The sequence below is a fragment of the Cyanistes caeruleus genome, chromosome 2 (assembly GCF_971803275.1).
Source record: "Cyanistes caeruleus chromosome 2, bCyaCae1.hap1.1, whole genome shotgun sequence".
Taxonomy (NCBI): domain Eukaryota; kingdom Metazoa; phylum Chordata; class Aves; order Passeriformes; family Paridae; genus Cyanistes; species Cyanistes caeruleus.
This window is the reverse complement of record NC_141702.1, coordinates 25,587,013-25,612,049: the sequence shown is the minus strand read 5'-3', so window position 1 is coordinate 25,612,049 and position 25,037 is coordinate 25,587,013. Positions and strand designations below refer to the sequence as shown.

The following is a 25,037-nucleotide window of genomic DNA, read 5'->3' as shown; positions in this document are numbered from 1 at the left end:
TTAAACTCAGTGGTTGAAACAAACAAAAAAAACCACAACAACCTAACAAAGTTTAACTCAAACACTGACTACATCAAATGTATACATGACAAGACCTGAATTTGGGTTTCACTGACCTGTAACTGATATTTAACTAACTTCACAGTGTTTGGCTTACTTTAACCATTTATTTTGAAGCCTGATGTTTATCCTCTCCTAGTAGCTTCATCAGAGAAAAATGTCTCCAAGTTTATGGTAAGGTTTACACAATTTTCAAATTGAGTTTCCTGTATCATAAACTTGATTTGGACATAAGGAATTCCCCTGAGTGACACAAAAATTATTTTCTGATTCTTTCATGAAAATCTGTTTGTTTTGGGGAATATCACGAGATACCCACAAAGTTGTTGTTTGCCAGCTCAGTAAATTTGGTAGATGCTGTAAAAAGATGTCTATATTCCCCTGCTCCACTGAGCTGCATTTTTTCTTCTATGTGAAGTTACCTTGGTGTAACACTTGGGGAAATACAGAGCATCTTCATCACCAAGGTTCAAATACCTACTGTTGCTGCTACAGGTACCTAGGGTACCTACACATTCAGTGGAGTGACCTTCGCTTACAGAAAATAATTCAGAGTACCTAAGCTTTTAGATGCTCTAAAACACTCTCTGGATGTACCTTGTCTCTGTTGGCTTGCTGGAGAGACTAACTAATGTGTTTAAAAAAATGCTTCCCTCTCCAGCCTAAACCTTTAAATTCTCTCACAATTCATTTATTTTAATAAGAACTTATTTTAATTAGTCTCTCATAGGCCTGATTTTGTTACTATTATCAAGAAATGAAACACAACTCCAACCCAACTTGTTCTTACAAGTTCCCATTCTCATCTGTACCAGCACTCAGAATTCATTTACTCTCAAATAATATAATATAATTACTCTGCTGTAATATCTGCATAAAGAGTGTTGGTGTTCATAAAATTCACCTCCACAAACCTTCTTTTTTATTACATTGCCAAAAGCAGGCTCATATTACTGTGCATGGGCTATGAGCCTTCATCTCAATTAGGTGATTTTAGGTACCAAAAAGATATTGAGGCAGCACCTGATAAATTTGTAACAGTATAAAAATTAAGAATTTAGATGAGAAATCTAGGCTAAAATGATAGCTAAAGTTTTATATAGTAACTTCACTAAAAAAGTTCAGAAAGAAAAGAAAAAACCAAAAACCTGAAAATACCAGTATTTAGACTGCTCCTTTGCCTCTTTTTTGCTCTGTTGTTCACACTCATCATTTTAGAGACCCTAAGCAGGTGGTCACATGCACTCCCATTCTACCTGTGCTTTGCAGGGAACATGAATGTGTTAGAACTGTATAGCAAATTCTGTTATGTTTTGTAATTGCTTTATCTCCTAACATGCAAAATTTGGAAGGTAATACCTACCAAGAGTTTTCTGTCATCTGAACTATAACCCTGTGTCACAGAAATGCTATGTGAAGCTACATAGGTCATTTAAGCAAAAATATTAATGTGACAACAAATTTTATGTTCTTTATTGAATATGTCTGCCCAACTTTATCTTGATTTTCAGATTTTTGGAGCCTTAGGGAAGTACTGTACCTTTTGAATGGTGTTCAGGGAATTGAGAGTGCTCAACATCATTTGCAATAAATCACTGGCTTCTGAAGGACTGAGCCTCAGGTGTGGACTGTCCACAGCCCTGAGTTCTGGACCTACCATTATCATCCTCTGTAGGATATGCCACCACTCAGACAGTGATCTTCCAGTCTATCAGGTGAGCTGTAGTATTTTTCTTTATGGTTTTAGTTTATGTCAAATGAGAGATAATTAGGTCACATCAGCCTGCAAAAAATAGAATTATTTTAAACTAGTTCATATTTTATTTGTCATTATAAAAGAGATTATACAGAGATACCTGTGGTGCTTGTTACTTTGAGACAGGACAGTTTGATTATGTTTCTAAATTCTTACACTTTTGCTGTCATAAAGAAATGCAATACTTAATCATCTTCTTTACAGAGGTAGCACTATAATAAATAAACTATATGTTTGCAGTGTGTTAAACATAGAAATAATTTTTTAAATTCCAAATATTTGAAGAAATCATCTGCCCTTGAGATGACTTAATCTGTTAAGACTGGATGTGAAAACCAAATTTTGCAGATTCTGGGGTTTATTTTGCTCTGTTCTCCACTTGTTCATCACTGAAAATACTGCTGTCTCTATTGAGCTGCTGTGAACATTCATTTATTAAGATTTATATGGTTCAGTTCCTGTAGCATTGTTGCTATGAACTATGCACAATGAAAATCTGTTAGAAAGTAATTAAAACTACAGCAGCAACCATTTGGATCAAAAAGAGAAGACAAAAAATGGTCATACCATTAGAGTTTAAGATAGATACAAATATTTAATTCAATCTTATATCCTGAATGACTTAGGTCTTTTGGAGAAAAGGGTAGTAGGAAGTCCTGTAGTTAAAGGCTAAGTTCTTTTGTATATGCTAAAGAACATTATGTAACTATATTGGAAATTTTAAATCTAACATTTCCTAAATCCTTCAAGCTAAATACTGAGTTGTATTTTTTTCTGTGATAAGCTTATATACATACACCCATATGTCATAGAAAAGTACAATTATTGCATTTAGTTATAAGAAATGAACTTTTTTCTTCAGAAAAGAGCATGTGAAACAGAAGACCATTGTCTCTGGTTGTTGGTAGGTAGAGCATCCAGAAGGTTTCAGCTCACAAAAGCAGCATCAATAGCTAAAGTGGAGTTCTGCTGTAGCTGGACACACGTTCATTTCCTACACCCTGGTGCAACCACAGCCCTTCCATTCTTTCTCCTGACTGCACACAGCAGAAAACAGACCTGAAGTCTGCCCCGAGGAGCAGGATGAAGTCCTCATATGGAACCCCGTTCCCTGTCACCATGTGTTAAAAAAGAGGTGGCACTTTTCTGCTCACACCACTTTTCATTCTGCTGTTGCAAATGGTGATAAAAATTTAAACTATGTCATGGTATAGACAGAGATTTTTCTCTGCAGAGAAAGAGCTAAAAGGATGTGGCCAGAATCTATTCAAGCCTAACACAACTCTAGACTTGAGAAAAAACTCAGTGAATTTTTCAAGATTCTTTCTCCTGTCTAGAGCTGGAAATAAACCCTAGGTGACAGTATTCACACTCCAGTTTTATGTAGGCTGTGAGTGAGATAAAGAAATGGGTGAAAATGTGCAACTTTCTTATGGGTCTACATAGATTATATTTAAGTGTGTTAACACTGTAAGTAGTAATCTAAGGCTCTTAGAAATACTGTTTCTTTATTATTATTTTTGTTTTGCATATAGCAAATGGAAGAAAGGGGAAACTGCACTGCATCACACCTGAATACTATTCATCAGAGCCAAACTACCTTTACTTAGAGCCCAAACTCCTAACCATTATACCACATTTCCTAAAATGACTTAAAGAGGGATTTGGAAGTAGGTGATTGTGATTGCCTAAAGAAAATGACCTAGTATTCTTGGAAACTTGAGAATTCCTTTTCACTCACTAACTGCAGGTTTTAATAAGAGATAAAATATTTCAGAAGCCTGGAAGACCCTACTATATTTCTATACAATGAACAAAAGTCTATAGAAGAAGAGAGGGAAGTCTGATTTTTTCTCCATCCTGAGCAAGCCAGAACTTTGTAGCAAAATACCAATGTTCCTCTAATTCCATTGTTTTCTTGCATTTTCTGATTTGTTTTTTCCAGCTGCATAGATAGATAGATAGATAGATAGATAGATAGATAGATACACACACTCAATTCAGGTCCAAAGGACTATAACCACTTTTCATGGATGTGTCAAAAAGCCCAAATGAGATTAAATGCTCTCTACTGTTTAGAAAATGTGCCTAAATGCCTAGTGTTGACTATTTAGTTGTCTTTCAGGTAACTGAGACTGGGCAAAATTAAAAACCTTTAAGGAACAAAGCTTTACATTTCAGTTGTGGGAGCTGCTTTCATTGAAAGCTACAGATTGTGTATATCATGTCATATCATTAATTAAATTGTGTAGAGCTGAGAAGAGCAAGGCATGAGGCATATGCTAGTCCTTGGAGTTTGAGGTAGGCCTATTCTGTGCCCAATGCTCTGTTGTCAAACAAGAAGTTGAAAAATGGGCGTAGAGAAGCACAGCCCAATGCACAGGAGCTTTGCTGTGGAGAGACCATTCAAGGCTTCACTTTGAGCTTCTCATGAATCTTACTCATCTTGTGGAAACTGGCCTATAGAATTCCCCAGAAGTGAATTTTCTGTACTTCTGTAGCTTTTGCTAATTCTTTCCTCTGATAGCTTTGTTTTTAAACTGGTTGTTTAGTAAAGAAATAGGATTTTCTTAGGAGAAGGCACTTCTGTTGATAACTCCCAACATTTTTGAAAGATAGTTTAGATACTTCTCTCTGTATTTGAGCACTGGAGACATACCTTCATTTTCAGAAGTACTGACAGCCTGCAGCTTTCACTAGTCTCAGCTTCAGGTTCTCAAAAACCAGGAGTCATCACTAGTATGATTTAAATATCCTGGCCCAAAACAGCTTTTTTGTACTTCTTCTGTTGCCTCTTTATACAGATACTGTTGAAATTAATGTTACAGATTTTTGAGACAGCCAGCTAGTACTAATGAAAGCTGGAGAAGCGCTGAACATTCATATATCATACAAATGTTTCACTGTTAGCCGAAACTACAGCTGAAGTGGGCCTCCTTTATTTTTCTAAAAGCAAACGACTGTCCCCCTAACAACTGGGATAGGTTGCTGTAGTCATGCACTATAATGATGGTCTACAAAACAGGTAACTAAATGAAGAGGTAAGTTGTGTAAGTATATGCATTTTTCTCAAGATAGGTAGAATTAAATGTTGGAGAATACTCAGCCTGCAGCTAATAGACGTAAGACATTATGGACCACACTAGTAATAATGAAAGCTGTCAGCTACTCCCAGACCTTACTGGTGAGTTCTGTAGGTGTGTCTGTAACTAACCCCTCTGCAGCAAGGAAGTTTGGGTATCTAATCTCTCCTTATAACTCTGATACAGAGATAAATGTTTAGCTAGGGCTGAGTCTAGCCTTTAGGCTGTGTCCTGAACTCTCTTTTCTCTCAAAGTCAGATATTATTTTTAGCTTTTATTGACCTGACCATCTGACTCCACTCAGCATTTGTTTCTGGTTAAATGCACTGCTCCCTGTCTAGGTCTAGGCCGACTTACCAAAGAAGTTGTGTTCTTCAGGCATGAAATGGGTTTTTATTACTGAGGTCCACAGTGCAGATCATTGGAAGTTATGTAATAATATGAAAGGACACATAATTGAAAGGCTGTCAGGAGATAAAAGGGTATCAAGCTTCCCAGAGCATTCACATTGCAACTCCTGAAGCTGGCTGACATTGAAAGAGCGATTCAGTGTTCAATGCTAGCCCCTCTGGTAGCAGCGCTGCTCCTCTTCAGTGATGCCTGTTGAAACAGCACAGAATTTAATACAGGAGTTTTCCATTAAAGACATTAGCTGCTGCATTTCACAGTTACTTCTAGCTCAATTCACCTGCTGGGGACACGGTACTTTGTCCTTGAGTAGGCAGGACTGCCTTCATCTTGTTCTTCCAACTGGAGCAGAGGGGAAGTAGAGTGTGAGTACATATGGAGCAACACACAACAAGTGAGTAACTGCAATACAGGCATATATTATTCTTGGATTTGTTTTAAATGTCAAGCAATAATACATGAGTAGTAAAAGTAAGACTTTAACTATCCTGACATTCTCCTAAGTGTGCAGTAAAACCATAAGAGATGCCTATATTTACTACAAATAATAAAACTGGAGCGTTACGCTAATCAAATTCAAATCAGTTCAACTGCATAATTTTCAGTGAATAGGTGCTTATAAAACACAGAATGAACTCCAGAAGGGAAGGTTCATTGCTTCCTAATCAAAAGCAGTCAGCTTTAAACACCAGCCAGTCAGGTGATAGGTTTGTCATTTTTCAGCTGTGCTCTTGGAGGGAATTTGCCAAGAAGGCTTGACAAAAGAGCATTTTTTGCCTGTTTCTGAACATCATGTTGAGCTACAAAAAACTCCTGGGAGACTGGGAGGAAAGGCAGAATAACAGCAGTTCTATTAAAATATATTTGCTGCAATGAATGTCAAGCAGAATTTATGGTGCGAAGAGACAAGTATTTCCTGAAAAAAAATGTTGACCCCCTCAGGTCTGATTGTTTCTTGTCTAATGGTGTCCAGCTACTCTGGGGGACTGAGGAGTGTCAATGATTAATTGCCTGGGTGTCAGAGAAATAAAAACTTGTAATGCATCATTAAAAGCTAGAAATCAGGGTGTCTGAACTACCATGGGTAGCTTAAAATTAATATATTACTGCTATGTACAATTAACAGCCCAAGTCAGAAATCATTTGCTTTCATAATTTAGAACAATGGCAGCTCTCCAGTGAAAATGTATTTACAGTCATTTACATTGCTTTCTAGAGGCTTCATATGAAAGGGAGAGACAAAAATTAATATGCACTGAGGCAGTTAAAGAGAAACCTGTCTTTGAACTGTTCTTTCATTTTAATCAGCATGAGCTCTGCTAAATAGGGAAAAGAATTATGAGTAGGAGGCTAGCATCTAGGTTACTGAGGGCAAATTACTCTCAGGGGAATAAGTTTGCAACCTGAGCAACAGAGTCTGAGCTGTGCATGATTTGGGATGAACAGATCTTTGTTTTAACCCAGCATGAGCATCAGTTGCAAGGTGGCCAACCTGAAGTCTCTCAGCCAACTTCCCCCACATGCAGGTGTGTTCTCCCCTCCAGTGGCCATTGTAACACTGTGCTCGAAGATTTTTTCAGTATCTTTTATTTCTATTTTTCAGTGTCTTTCTAATGTCATTCTAGTGTTTTCTATTTCACATCTTCAGCTGTGGGATCTCATACATGTTTTAGTAATTTTTGGTATGGGTTGAGTCCCATTAAGCTTCTTAAATTCTTAAATGGCTTCTTGGAGGGATTTTGTTGGATTTTTTTTCTTGTAACTTAGGTTATAAAAGTAACACCATAAACATTAATTGAAGGGCCATTAAGCAGTAGGACTGTTTGTTTTGGGTTGATAGAGGACATAAAACTTCATACCCTGTGGTGGAAAACAATTAGATCTGATGATGAACATGCTATTAAATATCCCATTACCAGACTTCTATCAGTTTAACTTTAGGAAATAGCAACCAGCTGTAGTCAAAGCATACACAAATGATACAAAGTCATATTTTAACTGTCATGTCATAGCCTGTTATAAATATTGTCATTTCTAATGTTTTATGCTAATGACAGTGACTAATAGTAGTCATTACCTCTGTTCGTTCTCATAAAGATTTCCTCTAGAGAGTGTGATCACAGCTAAAATGCTGTTAAAAATTAAATTTTGTTTCTCTAAAATAGATGACATAAAAATATTTAAATACCAAGAGGTTGGCTAACTATTTTATTTTGTAATAGCATGTGTTTTGCAGCTGCAGCTTTTGTTAATTGCACCATAAGTTGAACAGATACCCCTCTCAGAAACATTTTTGGCATGCTAGCATGTGTCATGTCTTCTTATGGTCTCTCAACAGTGGAATAAAAGGTGAATCTCACAGAAGCCATAAAAAAAAGTCTGATGCTACCCCTGTAGAGGCTTAATATTAAGAACATTGAATTTTCTCATCCATTTCTTATTTCGGTTATGAATTCTGCTTACTTGACAGGTACAGAGTACTTCATTATGTGCACGAACAGAAATGCTTAAATGGATGAAGCAGCTATTTACGTCTGATAGGAGCTAAGTGGGACATTAAATTAATGCCAAACAAGTGAGTGCTCATTTTAGTTTTGTTATAAATGGCTGCAGCACAGCAGTAATGTGTTGACTCTTATGTGCTGACAAGTTCTATATTTCTTACAAACTTCCCTTAGAGCTCATCATGGAAAGACAAATTCACACTCTGCATGATGAAATTAGCAGCAGATGCATTAATAATTGAATAAGGATCTCTGGAGACACACCACAGTTCAGAAAGAGAGTTGTTGACTGGCTGGTTTAAGTAGAGGCTTCTGTTCTTATATATATGCACTTACATAAGCCCTAAGAGCTGCTGCCTGTTTCTAGCCTTTGATATCAAATCCACTTCCTGCTCTTAGAAGACTTTGCATAGTTACATTTGACAGGTCCACGGGCAGACTGGCAACCATTAATACAGGCAGAGCATGGCCTTGCTCATTCCTCCTTCTCTCTGCTCTTAAACTTCGAGGCAAACTGAATGCAGTTTCTTTGGAAATCACCTCCAGACAATGAGTGGGATATGAGTGACTGGAAGAGTTAAATTCACTGTATGCCAGACCCATGTCATTGACCTCCATATCTATAGGGTTGAAAGTTGCCTGAAGGGCAAATCCCAGCTTGTCTCACAGAAGGATTAGCAGACTGTACTGCCATCTTCCTTTCCAGCAAACATGATGTCCTCTGACTTATCCACATGTCCAGGTTTGAGATGGAAGGCATTTCACAGAATCACAAAGGGACCACAGTGAGTCACCTGATCCCACTTCCCTTCTCAAGAAGGCCCATCCTAGAGCACATTGCACAGGCTCGTGTCCAGACAATTCTTCAATATCACCAGTGAGGGAGACTCCACAACCTCTCTGTGCAATCTGTTCCAGTGCCCAGTCACTGCAAAAAGTTTAAAGATTTAAAAGATTAAAGCAGTTCTTCCTCATATTCAGGTGGAATTTCCTGTGCATTAGTTTCTGCCCATTGTGTCTTGTCCTACTGCTCAGCACCACTGAGCACAGCCTGGAAACACCCTCTTGACAGCCTCCCTTCAGATACTGACAGACATTGATGTGTTCTCCTTTCTTCTGAAGGCTGAACAGGCCCAGCTCCCTCAGCCTGCCTTTGCAAGAGAGATTCTCCAATCCCATAATCATCTTTGTTCCCCTCCACTGGACCCACTCCAGGAGCTCTGTGTCTTTCTCATCCTGAGGAGCCCAGAGCTGGGCACAGCGCCCCAGATGTGCCTCACCAGGGCTGAACAGAGGGGCAGGATCACCTCCCTCAGCCTGCTGGCCATGCTCTGCCTAATGCACCCCAGGACACCACTGGCCTTCTGGGCCACAAGGGCACACTGCCAGCTCAATATGTGTCTTTTGGACAATAGCAAAGAAAGCAAGAGGATTGCCAGAAAAATAACTCGGCTTTTTAAAGATACCACCAAGTCTCTGATGTAATTTTTAATAGCTACTTTGTAATCATACTAAATAATATTATGCTCAGGGAATATTGACAATATAGTGTGATATTTCATCCACAGCAATACTATTGGAGCAAATTCTTCTGAGTTTAAAAACAGAACTTTATTGCACTAGTGCCAAGAGAGTGATAGTAATTTGAATGGTCTAAAATTTTGTTCCAGTGTGAAGAAAGTCAAGATTGAGCACAGGTTGAATTGACTTTTGTGCTTTGCTTTCCTTCAGGTTATTTTGTAAACCTCAGGATCTGTAAGCAAAACTTACCTTCAAAATATCTATCAGTGTATTTTCTGGAGTTTCATCCACTAAAGAAAAGCTAATTCTAATCTTAGATTTTAAATATATTGGAATATTTTGTCTAAGATACAATATGATTTAATAAAGTAATCCTGTCTTTAAAGCAATACTCAAGATTCAATTGTCTTTAAAACAATACTTCAATTCCTTCTATTTAGATATGCAATTCTTTTTATTCAATAACAGTGCCTATCTTATTTATTTAGTAAGAGTTTGGTATGAATCTCATCATAATGGAAATATAGAACTTGAGATATTTTTAGTATAAGAAACATTTAAACAGTGTCTGTTGTCTCTTGAAATAAGAGATAAGTCCCAGAGATTTATATTTGTATAATGAAGTATTGTCTCAATCTAGATACTCTGAAACATCCTGCAAGAGGCTCAGCTGAGGAAATAACTACATATTTTGCTTTGTGATTTTGAACCACAATGCAGATATTAAGAGATCAGAGACAATCAGGTGAAGGAGTAAGCATGCCAAAATAGTACCCTGGTTTCATCATCACATCTTCTTTTGGAGTGCTTGGAACAAAGATGTGAAAATTTAATTTACATAAACATTTTTAGTCAATAGAGGTACCATTTCAGAATTAATATTTTTCATTTGATTCACAGATGTATAATACACTTCACTGCTGTCTTAAAAAAGTAATCTTACCATCATCTGAGTTTTTAAGGAAAAGACTAAGTACTTAAACAAGGTCATGAACTGCTAGATGAGTGGAATATACATGAGTTACATAGACCAAAGAGGAATAAAGAAATTGTATTAATGGGAGGGGAGAGAGATCATGAGTCATTAACTATGCCTTTATGCTTCACATCTCTCTACAGTGGGTTTAATCCTATTAACTGATTGCCATTCATTCTGTTATTTCCATGGAATAAGATCCTAAGTCTTCTCCAGGTTAGAAGTGAATATTATGTAATCCAGTAACTTTTGTACCTCTTATTAGCATATATAAGGTACATCAGTAGTACCAATTTATTCTTATTAAGTTTATTCTTAACATCTGAAGTAATCACCAAATTTCACAACTCTGGCAGTTATCACTCCTGGAAAAGTGAGGAGTATTTCTAAAGCCTTCTGGTGAGTGAATAAACCAATGGGTTTTATCCATGTTTTGCAGGTCACTGGATGTTCAAAACTGCAAAGCAAATTAAAAGAACCCCTTTTCTTTTTCTTTCACAGTAATTTTGAACTTGAGTATATGAGCATTTGCTAATATAAAAGTTATTGAGGAAGATATGGAGGGTACTTCTAACACTGCCTTATAAGGTAGAAATAAATAAATGTTGTGTTTCAAATCACAACTCTCTTTGAAATTTGATTGCATTTTAAAAGGCATCTTGAGCACCAAATGTTTGTCTCTTGGCGACTTCCAATCAGACAAATCCACTTAAATGGAAAACAGAGTTTTCTAATTGTCATCCTGTAACCTCAGCCTGAAGATCAAGTAGCTGTGTTTTGATTTATGCCTCATCAGTACTGCTGATGTTTCTGCAGGCCATAAAATTTTTTCCCCTTGTACACTCCTCTTCTAGCCTTCATAGTCTTCCTCAGTTGTCCCTTTCTGTTGTTGTTGTTGTTGTTGTTGTTGTTATATCTCTTTGAATATTTGCCCAACTATTGTTTAGGTACATCCTTTTTTTTGGAATAACTTGGCAAGGCTGTTAGTACTTCATGTACCTGTTTGTACTTTTCTACAAATTACCCAGAAGAATAAATTGTTCCTTCAACTCAGTATGTGAAATAAGGGGTAGAAAAAGAACAAAACCTTTTTTTTTTAAATATATTTTTCTGAACTTGAACACGGTTGTGGAGAAACTGGTATATGCTGCATGTTCCATAAGTACTCTGAGAGAGCACAAGCTGTAGGAATGGCCAACACAACTGAAGCAGAGTACGAACTGCAACAGCAAATTATTGCAAAATAGCAGTTCTTTCCTCAGGAGCTCTTGGGATGACAGACTAAGCATGGGCAGTATCTATAGAGAGTCCTTGTCTACTGCGTTCAAGCAAAACAGATATACAGGGTTGAAGTCACTGCATTTCCAGATTATCCTCTGAGAGCTGTGATAGTTGTGCTGAGTTGGCAGGGACAAAAATTCAACTCAGAATTATCCACAGAATGCATTTGATTTCTTTGTAGCCCACTCTGAGAACAGAAAGGTCAGGTGTTTCCATATATTCTCTGTAAACCTTCTTTGAATTTAATAATTTGGGTAGGATGCCAGTTACACAGAATGATCCAAGCTTTTGGATAAAATGATACCACTTCATTCAATCCCAGCAAGTAATACCATGATTCTACTTCTGCTATTTGAGAAAGTACAACCTATTTTTTGAATGTCTCATATGAGAAGTGCAGCCTTTTTCTGATCACAGACAAAGCTGGATATTTCTACCAGCTTTTCCCTTTTACTTTCCAGTCTACTTAAAGAGACTTTCCTCTCCCATCATGGTTTTCCTTGGGTCCCTAACATTTATCAATCCAATTAGTGTTGTCAGCTTTCTTGTTTCCCTTCTGCAATAATGCAGAGATAATGCACAGGGTATCTCCTGACCAGAATAAAAATGTCTGGTTTGAACTTCCCTATGCAAAAATGTCTAAAATTGGGCAATAACTTAACACCTGCAGTTCCAAAGTCTTCCATACTGCACAGTGGACATTTAATTTTCCATTAAAGAATGGACTTCTTCTTCATGGCCCCTTTAAGGAGCAGCTTTCCCACTGCTGAAACAGTAAAATCAGTTTTGTCTTTCAGAGACACTTTGGAAATGCCTCTCTCCCACACAGCTGCAGTTTCCTGTCCTTTCTGTTACCTACCTTTGCTAATCATAGCTCCTGCGGAGTTGATATGAGATTTGTTCAGAGGTTTTTGCAACCTAAAAATGCCAGTCTTCATGGGGCTGTGAAGAAAATTAACAACACAGAACCAGCATACAGTATAAATAAATTTTGGTTACAATCCTAATCCAAGATGGAAATTCAACCCATGCACTTTCATCTTCCTGTAAAGTAATATTTAATGCTCATCTCCATAGTTATATTTGTATGCTCTGAATGGCTCCTCTAATGTACTTCTAAACTTGTCATTTTAAGATATAAAACCTTTTTGAACATAGATGGTACAGTATAGACTTCTGAAAGATAATTACAAGTTCAAAGACTTCAGTTAAGGCAGCAATTCCTCAGTACAAGAAACTGGATCCTCTTGGTCACTAGACAAATGCACTAAGAAAGTTAGAAAGGCTGGAATCTCAAGATGGAAGTTGGAAACACAAAGCAAGATGGAATACTTTTTTTCTCTGAAAACTAAAAAGTTGTGTGTCTTGGATGCTGCCAAGCAAGGAAAACCGAAATTTAGACAAGGAACATGGATATTGTGTTTGTATAATGGTGTTTGCATAGAAATTACCCATAAAGACCCAAGGAGTACAAGTGCTTCAAAATCAGGTGACAATGCAGATTTAAAGGGATGGCTTGGAGCAGCTCCTGAAAACCCTTTTGCCCAGACATGAGCAGAAAGCTGGATGTTAGCACAGGAAGGTCCCTTGCCAGGGCAACAGATTTTGCACTCTCTATAGCTGCAACAGCAAACTTACATGATGTTAAACCCTTTTAAGGCTTTAAAAGTTAAAGCCTTAAAACAGCTTTTGGCATGTTTCCTTTCAAGCAATAGTCAAGAAAAGGCTGGCAATGCATATATAATTTTCCATGGTATTGAAACAGGAAACAAAATATTAGTGCTTATATAAATAAGAAATAACGCAGGTTGGAATCATACTCTTATGATTCCAATAGGGGTTAAAAACTAAAATGATGAGCATCTCTCATCTCAGTAAGTGGAGCACAGATAAGGGCTGCATGTGTTGGCACTGCACTATATAATCATCTTCCACTTTAGCATGGGGGGTTGGTGAAATAAGCAGTTACTGATAAACACAGGACCTCTTTCAGATTGCAGGATGGACCCAGAAAGGGATGGCCTGTTGGATATCCAGTGCTAAATCTAAGCTAAGTTTACAAATGTAGTGGTAGGTTACCCAGAGAAAGTTCATCCCCAGTCTCAGGAATCTGATGTCTCTAAGGGGAAGAACTCACTTTTTATATTTTAATAATATGCCACATTGCTCTAGAATTTTTCTCTGTGTTAAATGTACAGAACAGAATTCAACATTAGGATTCCTCTAGAAGACTAAGTGGGGTTTGCCATGTTCATTCTTAGTGATTGATTAGGGAGTAATGATTTCACCAGAATTAAGGTTGTTCCCATTGTACATAAACATATTTATGACATGTATTAGAAGCATTTCAATTCAGTGCTTACTAGGAATTAGGCATAATTTTTTCAAGCTTATTTGGAATCCTTAAAAAACAGTTGGTTTTCTCTGAGCTGTTCTGCTTTTGTTTATTTCTAAATTAAATTAATAATAAATTTTTCATTTACAGGGAGCACTGACAGTTTAGCCACTAGAATTTTTCAAGTATTTTAGGTGCAGATTAAAGCAGACTATTTGGCTATAAATCAGTCTAATATTGTAATTGCCCTTCCCATTCAACTGTTTACTGTTTCTTGGACATCAGTTATGCATCAAGCAGATGCATTTTAGGGATGGACACGTCTTCTATATATTATATCTACATATATATCCATATATCTATATATATCTATATAGATATCTTCAAGATATTTTCTTTCAATCCAATGAATTTAAAATCCAGGAATATAAATTAGTATCCAGAGTTCTGAAGTACATCTTTCTGCATTTTGTCAAAATGCATGTTGCATATTGGTGTATTTCTCAGTGGCCTATTTTAATATAATCTCTGAGATGTCCTGTCTTTTCAGTTCTATCCTTTTTATGCAATTCCTCTTTTGACATACCACTTTAAGTCATATTCTTATACTCTAATTAAAGTATATTCAGTATCAATCTTTATACGAATACCAAGTGGTGCAAGCCTTTTATTACGGCTTTCCAATTATTCCTATTGCTTTTTATCATAATCTCATCCAGCTTTTTAACTTTTCCAAATCGACCCTGGTCCAGAGAGATATTTAAGATATGAAAATACTGACACAGTCAGAGAGCAAGATTTTTTGTAATGACTGTTCTTTAATTTGTAGTTGAATGGAAAATACTTTGAATATTTGAGCACTCACTCTGAGTTTGTCTGTGAAATCAGAAGAATTATCTCTGCAGAGAACCTCAGAAGAGGGTGCAAGGACTGTGAGACTTTTGCAAGCTCTTCTAGTGCATCATATAGTGACAACACTGAAAAAATTATCCTGAATTAAATACAAAAATGGAATCTGGGTTTTCTGTTTTCTATGTATCTGATGTTCTTTTGTTCCAGATCTCTTTCTTAGAATTTCTACTTGCCCTATGTCCCAGAAATATTTTCTGTAATATTGTATTTACATATTTAGCATTATCATAAATATACTTTTGAGTAAAAAACACTTATTCTGTAAATATTTGTGAACTGTTGAAAATCATTCAGCTTATCCCTGTATCTGTGGATTCAGCTGGAAGAATGAGGTAAGCATAACATTCCAGTGTCAAATAATTCACTTAAAGAATGCACTGCATATGCTTCAGAGGTACAGGTACCTCAGCAGAATCCTCCACGTAGACACATGTCCTATCAACAAATGGGCAGGTATTTCCATCACTCTAGTGAACTAGAGTTGAACTAGTTGGCACAGCTAGTTCTCTGTGAGACAAAAGGGACAGCATGACTGATTTTGTCAAAGGCAAAAGGAGAGTGAAGGGCAATGCAACAAAAAACAATAATATATTAAGGCGTATAATTAAAAATATTTGAATGATCCTTATCCAAGCAAAGGATATCACAGTTAAAAGTGATAAATGTAATAACTGTGAAAAATAAACCTGAGAACTCGTTTAAGCTTTTTACTAAAACCACAAAGGGTTGACTTACCATAAGTTATAAAAGATCACTAAATCATCAGCCTTTACAAATTGCTTATTGTGGTTTCTGAGATAGTCCTTTCTCTCTCAGTAGTCTGATTAATTGTGTACAGCTCCAGGAATTTATATATGTAAGGAACTTCTAATGCCAGGTAGACAAAGAAAGTAAAATAGAAAGTCATATCTTAGTACAGTGAGAAATTCAGTTCACCTCAGTGGGTCTCATCATGGGTGTATATGTGGTAAGATCTGTCTCTGAAATTATGCTGTGCTAAATTCAAGAGTACAGCAGACAGTTTAATAAATGGGCTACATCAAGTCAGTTCAAAGGTGTTCTGTGGAGTACAGTCTCTGTACCAATAAAAATCCCCACCATTTTTATTAATTCAATTAAAGTAGAAAGCTACCTCCAAATATTTATAGAGATCAAGCAGACTCACTTCAGGACAAGTCCTTCATACATACCAGAGGGACCTTTCCTGAAAGGTAAATGGTTGGCATCTGCTGAACCATAATCCTAAATCAGAAACACAAATATTTGGATTAACAAAAAATGGAAAGCCTCATCTTTGTTGTTGACCTCCCAATACATATTTTTTCACTTTCAGTGTTGTGTGCATGGCCAGCATTCTTTATTCAGGGATGGAAATGCAGTGATTTTTTAGCATAGTGACCACAGAGGATGGTGATGATTAAATTCAATCCAGCACAAACCCTCAGTGATGCTCACTGACTTCAGAAAATTTGAAAGCCTTCAGTTTAATGCTACACATATGATACAGTATGAAGCAACTGAGATTTGATACTCTTAAGAATCAGATAAATAAAAGGATATTTATTTTACCCCTTTAAAAGAGTATATTGATCTGATACAGGATGAACTTGAGGAAATATCAAATATAAGCTTCTGAGTACCATCATTAAAAACTATTTGGTTTTATACAAAGAGAGTTTTAGCATCCCACTGCACCAGGGACTGTCTTCAATAACTGTTAAGTGAAAACACTTAACAGACCTGGAATTGCTGTCTGTCATATGTACAGTGTGTATATATATATGTAATACAAATGAATATGTACAGAATATTCCATTGTACAAATGAAAGCTATAATAATGAGCAAACGTCTTTAACTGGAATGCTGAGGGAATTAAATTTGAAATTTTTTTCCAAAGTAATTTATTTTTGGATAGTGTTTTTTTTTTTTTTCCTTGAAGAGATTAAATGCACAGCTATTGAAAAGCACTGAAAAGTTGGAGAAGAATGAGAATGAAGTTGCAGGTGTTGGTGCTGAGAACAAGAGCACAAGTAGTGATGTCTGCCTTTTCTGGTTTGTGCTGTGGTTTTAGGCTTTACGGATGGATGCCAGTAGGGCAAGCCATGCTCAAGCTGGAGTTTCATGAATTTCAGTCTTACTCTTCACAAACCACACTCCAGCCTCTGCTTCCAGCCTCGTACCACAGTCTCCTGAAGTTGAGTTGGAGCTTTTCCAGGTCCATAGCAGGAGGTGAAAGAACTAAGTGCTCCTGGTCAGCCTACCTGGTGAGGGTTTCCTGCAGCCTCTGCTCCCAAGTGTAATGGATTGGTAACTGCACACTGGATCTGGCAGTGACATCTCTGAACCAGCACCTCTTCAGAGCATGTGCTCACCAGCTGTTGCCTGTGGCAAGATGACAGGGAAGTGGTCACATTTCCTCTGAATTCTCCTGAGCTTTACACACACTTGTCACAGGTACTCAGTACACACCCATTTTTTTCTTTTTGGATTTCACAAATCTGTTTGGCTGGGAAGTAAATTCTAAGTAAGTTTCAGGGAAGACTGGAATTGTCCACATAAAAAAAGTTTGATGCCCTGAAACTGCTACAAAATGATAAAAAATAAAATCAGTAAAATACCCCTAAGTGCAATTTTAATTGTTTTAATAAGTGCTTTCATGTTATATTTTAATGTTATTAATTTCTGGACATAGTAGACTTCATTATACTCTATAAGAAGGGAGGGTTTTCAAATAAGGTTGCATACTGAGTTTTAGGTCTGCACTGGAATTTTCATATGACTTCAAAATTATCAAAATATTTACTTTTCGTCTATGCAAACATGAAGGGTTTTCCTTCATTCCTACTCCTACAAATCCAGATTTGTTTAATATGTGGCAGTATAAAATGTACCCTGAAACCTATTGTCAATATTCACCTGTTCCCTTTTTCAGAAGAGAATGTGATTTTACCAGACATCCCTTTAACCCTGGGGTAAAGGAAAGTAGATCTTGCTAATAATGAGCTGTGTAAATTTCAGCTGTTGGAGATCTATTCTGTACCTCCAACAGGAGGAAAAGCTGTTTTCAGTGGTTATGACTTTAAATGTTAATAATTCAAAATAACTGGTATACTGATGTAATTCAGGAAGAATGTAGTTTTTCTGCATCCTTACTATTGCTAAAAAAGGCCTTAGAAAACAATATAAAGTCATACTATGTTATGGCAGTCACCTTGACACTAGAATTGATATAGTGCAATGCATTTGTATTTATAGTGTGTACAGTAGCACATTTCACCCCTTTATTATTCTACTATCATGTGATTCATACCTTTCCAGATTTTGTCACCCTGAGTTACTTATTCACTTGAGCAAGGCCATGAAAATGAGGTCTGAACCTCTTTAATTGTAGAAATGAAATGAATGTAAGAGTTGAGAATGCTGCTCTGGCTGTGTCTGTATCTGCACATACCCATATGGCATCCTGCACTGTTACAGACAAGCAGGACACAAATGTTGGTGAAAAAAACATCTTTGATTCTGATGTGAGAGATTTTCTGTGACAGCCACAATACTGACATAGAAAAATCTCAAACCTTGACTTCATCTCTGTTGTAGAATGTAATATTCTGTGCCCAGAAAAAAGAATTCTTCCTAATTTCACAAAATGCAAAATATGGTCAATCAAAGTCACCTTTAGTAGGATCTGTTCAGGGTTCTTACCTTGTCATTGTTGTTTGTATTTTTTTTCATGAATATATAAAAAGCCAGATTTTTTTAAAAAAAAATTGCAAATATTTGTAGAATTTCAAATGTACCTTGGAATTTTTAATCATTTGCATTTTAAGTAGTCAAGTTTACTTCATCATTATTTTGCAATTTGACCACCTCTATTCATAAGGTGTTACCTGCAAGCCACTTTGCTGAGCACTGCAAGGTTACCAAATACCCTGCAGGAATTAAATGGATTATCTTTTATCAAAAGGGATCAGTGATTAAGGACTGCTTCACTGCTTACAAAAACTAAAGGAAATTATAATGAAATAAAAGCAAATATAAGGATCTAATGGCTTTCCAACCAAGCATGAAGTGGGATTTGGAGAATTGAGTCTTAAGAAACTTGATTGACATCTAACTTCCAAAAAAAATTGAATATGTAAATATCTTCCTGCTAGTAGGAAAATCATTCCAGCTACCAGAAAAGCTGATTCCTGTAGGATACATATATAGTTCACATCTTAAGACAAGAGACTCTATTTAATTTTTGAGAAAATTGTATGACTTCTCAAAAAATCCAAGATTTTGAAAAGCAGAAGAGAAACCAAAAGGGGGAAAAAAAAAAAAAAAAGGAAAGGAAAAATAAGAAAAAACCCTAATGTTACAATCCATTGATAAAATTAACTAAGTTTTCATGGGTTTGGCTTACTGGTAAAATATTTGGGGACACAAAAAATGTGTCATAAATGCATTGAGATCTTCTGTCACATAAAATCCTTATCCTTTCTTCAAGGGCCTGTCAAGAAAACTAGGTGTACTACATATGTTTTATTTTTCAAAGTAAAAGACAGAATGTTCTGAAAGTCAAGCTGTCACTAGTTAATGCTGTCGAAATAATGTGTCAATTTTACATGCTTGTTCAATTAGACTTCCTCCTCATTTTAAATGATGTTTGTTCATTTGTTATTCACTGGGTCCTTTTTTCAGAGTCCCATGGACACAAAACATAAAATCAAAGATTCCAAAGTTTATGTAGGCTTAATATTGGGATGAACAATGAAGGTGCCTGGTCCTGCTGTCAGTAATATGTATTTGTGTAGATCTCCACATAGCATTTTGAATATGGTGAGTGGCAGCAATCTCAGTCTGAGAAGAGGAAGAGCCTTACGGTTCCATTGTATGGGTGGCTGGTTTTATAATAGCCCAAAACAAAACATTCATGATCCTTAAACAAATTCAGATTACCACATGTAGACAGGCAAAGTGGCCATGCGCAGTGCTGTGGAGTTCCAGTCTTTTTGCCACGTACTGCCCTGCTAGGAAAGCATGCCAAAGATTGCAGTTTACCAAGAAAGAGGATAAATGTTTCCTCCAAGGAATCTTTGGATTCAGCCGGAAGTTCTCATGGTTCCTGTAGTCACTTAAGGCTAGATTGTGGTAATTAGTTCTTACATGTAATCTTTAGTGCCTCCACTAACAATGTCCTTGAAGGGAACCACAGGCAGAACGGGATAGCTGATGCTGATGTGCCAGATCATTCATACATGTTCAAACTAGAAAAGGTTGTAAATTCCCATTCTGGTCACTTTTTGTGTGTATGTGCATTGCCTTGCTAACCCCCTGTGCATCCATAGGGATACTAGATCTTTGAAAGGATCTTAAATTACTTGCTTTGGCTTTGCTACTTCCTTTTGAGCTCTCTATATGAATTGAAAGTGAGCCATTAGTTAATACAGTATCTATTCATTGTAAACCCTTCCTGACGAATGACTTGCCTTCTCCTGGGATCCAGCATTGTGGCAGAAACCAACTGGTATAACCCACAGCTACAACTACGTCCTTCAGCTTCTTTTCTAAGAAAATGCATTTTTTCCTTAATATTGATATTCAGGCTCAGGAAAAAAATAAATCTGAGGAAGAGTGTTAAACATGGAACTTCAGTCTGTTGCTCTTCTTGATACTTATCTGTTTTTCCTACAGGAAATCATGTGAATTGTTACCTCTCATTGCATTCTCATATTCATCTCTTAATACTTGTCAGTATGAGACACACCACTTAAAAGAAATTTGCTGCCCAGACTGGGCAATTTTCTTGTTGCAACAATATATTTTTTTTCTTGTTGTGTCTTTTGGTTTTATAAGTGCTAACTGATTCCTACCCAGTGCTTTTAAAATGCTTACTGATCCATGCAGACAAAAAAGGTAAACAACAGCTAAGCAATTGGTCTGACAGATAGTGCAGTCCCTCAGGAGGCATTCATAACATCCACACCAACGCTGAGTTATTTTCTCTCAGGAGCACCATTAGCAGTTGTTTCATCACCACCAAGTGTGTAGGTAATTCTGTGACATCAGTCCCAAGGCTGGCCAGTTCTCCTCAGCAGAGGTTAAACTGTAAGCAAAACCACTGCACTGTTAAAAAGAGAGAAAGTAAAACCAGCCTAGGGTGTTAAACTTCCAGTTTAAAGTCCCATTAATATGGGCACTTACAGATAAAAGAATTAAACTGTGAACACAAGGGAGTAGTATATTAACTTATTTTTAATTGTATATGAAGGGAGAGCTTGCATCTAATTTTTTGTTTAGATTAATAATTCATTTAGGTTTAAGTATGTTTTGATCCTGAGTTATTCAGAAAAATAATGGTTTTGAGAAGGACACAGTGTCATTATAGATGTAAGTTGAATATGAGCTGTGAATGGGATGCTATTTGATGACAAATGTAATCTTTGTAAGAGTAAATAGGTAAATAGTATTCAGAAATTTGCACTTTTATCACATTTGTCAAACTTACTGGAAAGCCATGCACCTTTATGGTTTGTTGAAAAAGGTATGGAATATAAAAAAGAGGTACAGAAAATAATTCTGAAAATAAAAAAAAAAATACAGGAATGAAATACTGAATAAATTGTTAGCTATTAATTCAGTCAAGAAAAGACTGAGAAGTAACTTGACTACAGCCTTCAGGTACCTACAGGCAAAAAGTATTCCTGACAGTAAAGAGCCCTCTAATTTAGGAGGAAGGAATGTGTAATTAGGTGGAGCCAAGAATTCCAGTCTGTTCCCCCATCACCAAATTAACAGTGAGAGCTTTCAACCATTAGAGCCATCTGGGTCTCTTAGAAAGACATGCTACATCTCATTCAGAAGCAACAGAGGCCAATAGATAACATTTTGGGACCACACAAGAGGTTAGACTAGACAATACATCATTTCTTCTGCCCTTAATATCTACTTCTGAATCTAAATAAAAATTATTAGGGTTAGCAGAATCTGGCCCTCAGTCATATATATTTTATCATTTAATTACATTTTCATTTGAGGCTTATTATTCAGTTCTCTTATGACTTCATCTCTGAAACTTTTCTACAGGATACCAGAAATAGAGTCTTTCTTATTCTCATAATTAAACTTTGAACCAAATAAAAGTTCTTCAGCTTGCAACTCTAAATTAGCATGTGAAAAATTTAAACAAACATCGTTTTAGCATCTTTGTTATGAATGAACACAGCAGTAATTTAGCACAACAAACTGTTAATATCTGTTACAGCCCTTGAGCTATACAAATGTGTGGTTTTGTTTTGATCATGCTTGATATGCTATGTCTTGACTAGATCTTATTTCATTCTGTTTCTACAGGTTAGTGAGACTTTAATCAAGGAAAAAAATCTAATGAACAGTAATTTGAAACACAGCATTTGGAAAGGTCAGAATGGTACATTACATCCTTATTATCCGAAAGAACAGATTAGTTTAATATCCTGGGATCATTTTCCTGTGAAGAAGATATTAAACAAGGACTGAAAATGGCACAAAGTTCTCGCTTCCTTTTCTATGACTAAGATTGTAACAAGATGATGGAACTACACAGAATAAATCCCTTTCTGCTTTAATGGTCTGACTGTGGATTCTGTCTAGGTTTCAAAAACCTAAGCCAAGCAGAGAGCCAGCATGCACACTATTTGTTTCAGTTCCTTTACAACACACTTTCCTGCTTATACAACGCATTTTCCATTAATATTTTCTAGTCTTAAACATGGGAAGGTATGTTAACACAAGGTGCACAGTACACCAAGTTTTGCTGCATAATGTGCAACAAATAATGCACTGCATCAGCAATGCTGAAAATACAGATTTTCCAGCTTTTCTTTGAATAACCTAAGAACAAAGATAATGAATTCCAACACACAACACATTGTGTGTGTCCTGCTTTGGAGAGTCTCTGAAGGTATGGAACTCTTTGAAGGCAAAGGAATTTGCAGTGTATCCAATAGGCTGTTTTAATATAAGAGCTGTCAGAATTTTCTAGCTTAAATCATTATCTGGATGATGACTCTTCCTTTTGCTTTATAGGTCTAAGGGGAGAAAAAAATCTTCTGGAATTGAATATTGTATTTTAATGCTAAAATCAGGGTCCTTATGTTTAATGTTATTATGGCAACTGAACAAGTGTTGTGCTTGATGAAAAAATTCAGTATATAGCATGCCCCTGTATAAGTTACTTATATGAGTAATTAATACCATATAGTTTCTGGTATGATAAATAGATATGGTCTCATATATAGATATAAATATAAATAGATACAGTCTCATAGCTATATAAATAGACACAGTCTCATATCTGATGAGATATGATAAATGTAGTATTACCTAAGAATGTAACAATTTAGATTTTAAATATATTAATGATTATTAAAGAAAACATTTTATGTTGTTCTGAAGATAAAAATGTCTTGAAGTGTTACTGGCTGAAGTAGAGCTACATGGGTTTGCACAAGTTCACAATTAGAAATCATGTCGAACCTCTTTTTCCCACACCAGCTGGAGAATACATTTAAAAAGAACTCTGTGGTACATTACATGCAGCATCTTGCTGAGAAAAGCCATTCTGCTTTGGTCAAGAGAGACAAAATTACCATATCCAAAATATGTTTTCAGTACCTCAAGTGAATGTATAAGTACGTATATTTATACTTGTTGGGGATTTTTTTATCACCTTTTTTTAGGTGATTTTATTTTCCACTGGAGATTGTAAATGCATTTTTCATCCTTTGTTTTGCAGCTATAAAGTAGGATAGCTTTTCAATGCCTTGGCAACGTGCAGTCTATTTCAAAACTTCAAAGGATTTGCAAAACTACAGACAAAAATTCCCTAATGGGTGTTCATTTCGTAAGTGCCTATGGAAATTAATGTTTCCTGTGTGCCTAGAGAAAATCCACTAGATACAAGTTTCTATCAAGTTCCTTGTTATTAAGCTAACAATCTTCAAAACTGAAATGACTACAAATAGCTCTTTTCTGCTTCCTAACCAAACATACCAGCCATCCAATATGCAGCATAAAGAAAATAATAAATAAAACTATTTTTTCAGTTTGTAATTATTATTCACAATATAAATATGTGAATTTTTATAATTTGAATTACTAAGAACTCTGACCATATATAATTTTGCTATGAAAAAAATAAAATACATGCTGTTGTATCCTTTTTTAAATGATCATGTTTAGGGCATGACTAAATAGAGAATCCAGGGTTTTGAGGGGAAACTCAATGTGTAGTCACACAAATATCTCCAGGATTTCTCAGAGAGTCAGTCCAATGTATCAGATGAAGGAACTGGGTTTTGTTACATGATTTTTAGTTCTCATGATTATGCAAAACATTGTTGCTGTGTCACACAGTATCTAACATGGGGAACACCTGGAATGCATTGTGCAGCCTTATTTCGTTATTTTATAAAATGGATTTTTTTCACTGTGTGATCACAGTTATTCTTTTTTGAAAAATTATGAAAATAATCAAGTGCATCTTATGAACCAGTACAAAAGCTTGAAGTTAAACTTTAAGAGACATCTCCTTTTATCAGTTATCTCAAATATATAATACGGTTCTGGGGCATTTCCATGAAGTCTTTCTTCAGTGAGGATGGTGAATATGAGTTTTGCATAAAATATGCCCGTGAACCCATACATCTCAAAGTAAAAGTATTATATAATCTTCAGTGAGGTATGTTCAAAAAATTAACAGCAGAACAAAATTAACAAACAAAAAAAGATGAGGCTGTTGGAAAAAACATATTGAAGCAAGATCACAAAAGAGACACATCAAAGCATAGCAGACCATGTGCAGTGCACACATTCCCACAAATAGGATTTTGTGCCAGGAGTTGCTGGTTCATTGTAATCCCAGTAACAAGGATGCTCAGACTTTGTGAAATATGGTTTAAAATACCACTTATTGCAGCCAACACTTCAAAGAAAAAAAGGTTAGCACAGATGATCTTACACCCATTCAGATGCTGGGAAGCCCAAGTTACGCGCCAGTGAACGAGCCTCCATGCAGGCTCTGTATCCTGTGCAGATCCTATCCACGTAAAGGTTACCCAATATTTCAGTGTTTTAAGTTCCTGTAAGTTTTCCTAAAACAAAATAACTCCATCAATCATTTTCACTGAAAAAAAAAAAAAAAAAAAAAAGGATTGGCACATGGGAATTTGTTGTTTC

At 36.2% G+C, this 25,037-nt stretch overlaps 2 protein-coding genes across 26 annotated transcripts in view; one reads left to right on the top strand and one right to left on the bottom strand.

The window, feature by feature from the left end:
• KHDRBS2 (KH RNA binding domain containing, signal transduction associated 2) overlaps positions 1–25,037 on the top strand; it is a 403,209-nt gene that overhangs the window by 326,560 nt on the left and 51,612 nt on the right. For 9 of the 25 annotated variants that reach the window (XR_015282864.1, XR_015282858.1, XR_015282856.1 and 6 more), the window contains 3 exons: positions 1,572–1,775; positions 7,778–7,882; positions 22,173–22,426. The exons of 1 other annotated variant lie outside the window; for it this stretch is intronic. The gene's annotated coding sequence lies outside the window, so the exon portion shown is untranslated. Of the gene's footprint in view, positions 1–1,571; positions 1,776–2,724; positions 7,883–7,985; positions 9,722–22,172; positions 22,427–25,037 lie in introns of those variants that run through there. 15 more of the 25 variants (XR_015282866.1, XR_015282870.1, XR_015282860.1 and 12 more) reach the window with 7 other exon arrangements.
• LOC147654675 (uncharacterized) lies at positions 6,964–17,274 on the bottom strand. The gene is made up of 4 exons (XM_086876179.1): positions 17,099–17,274; positions 16,027–16,078; positions 12,449–12,531; positions 6,964–8,739 (listed from the first exon to the last, which is right to left on the bottom strand). The coding sequence occupies exons 1-4, from the start codon at positions 17,172–17,174 to the stop codon at positions 8,639–8,641; spliced, it is 312 nt and encodes a 103-aa protein (XP_086732305.1). The 5' UTR covers positions 17,175–17,274; the 3' UTR covers positions 6,964–8,638.

Coding starts and splice junctions, on each gene's coding strand:
- LOC147654675 (XM_086876179.1), bottom strand. CDS start 17,174: ATGTCACTGCCAGATCCAGTGTGCAGTTACCAATCCATTACACTTGGG. Junction 16,079..17,098: donor CTGCAGGAAACCCTCACCAG/GTAGGCTGACCA, acceptor TTTCTGATTTAG/GATTATGGTTCAGCAGATGC. Junction 8,740..12,448: donor AGGAGCTATGATTAGCAAAG/GTAGGTAACAGA, acceptor AACTTTTTGCAG/TGACTGGGCACTGGAACAGA.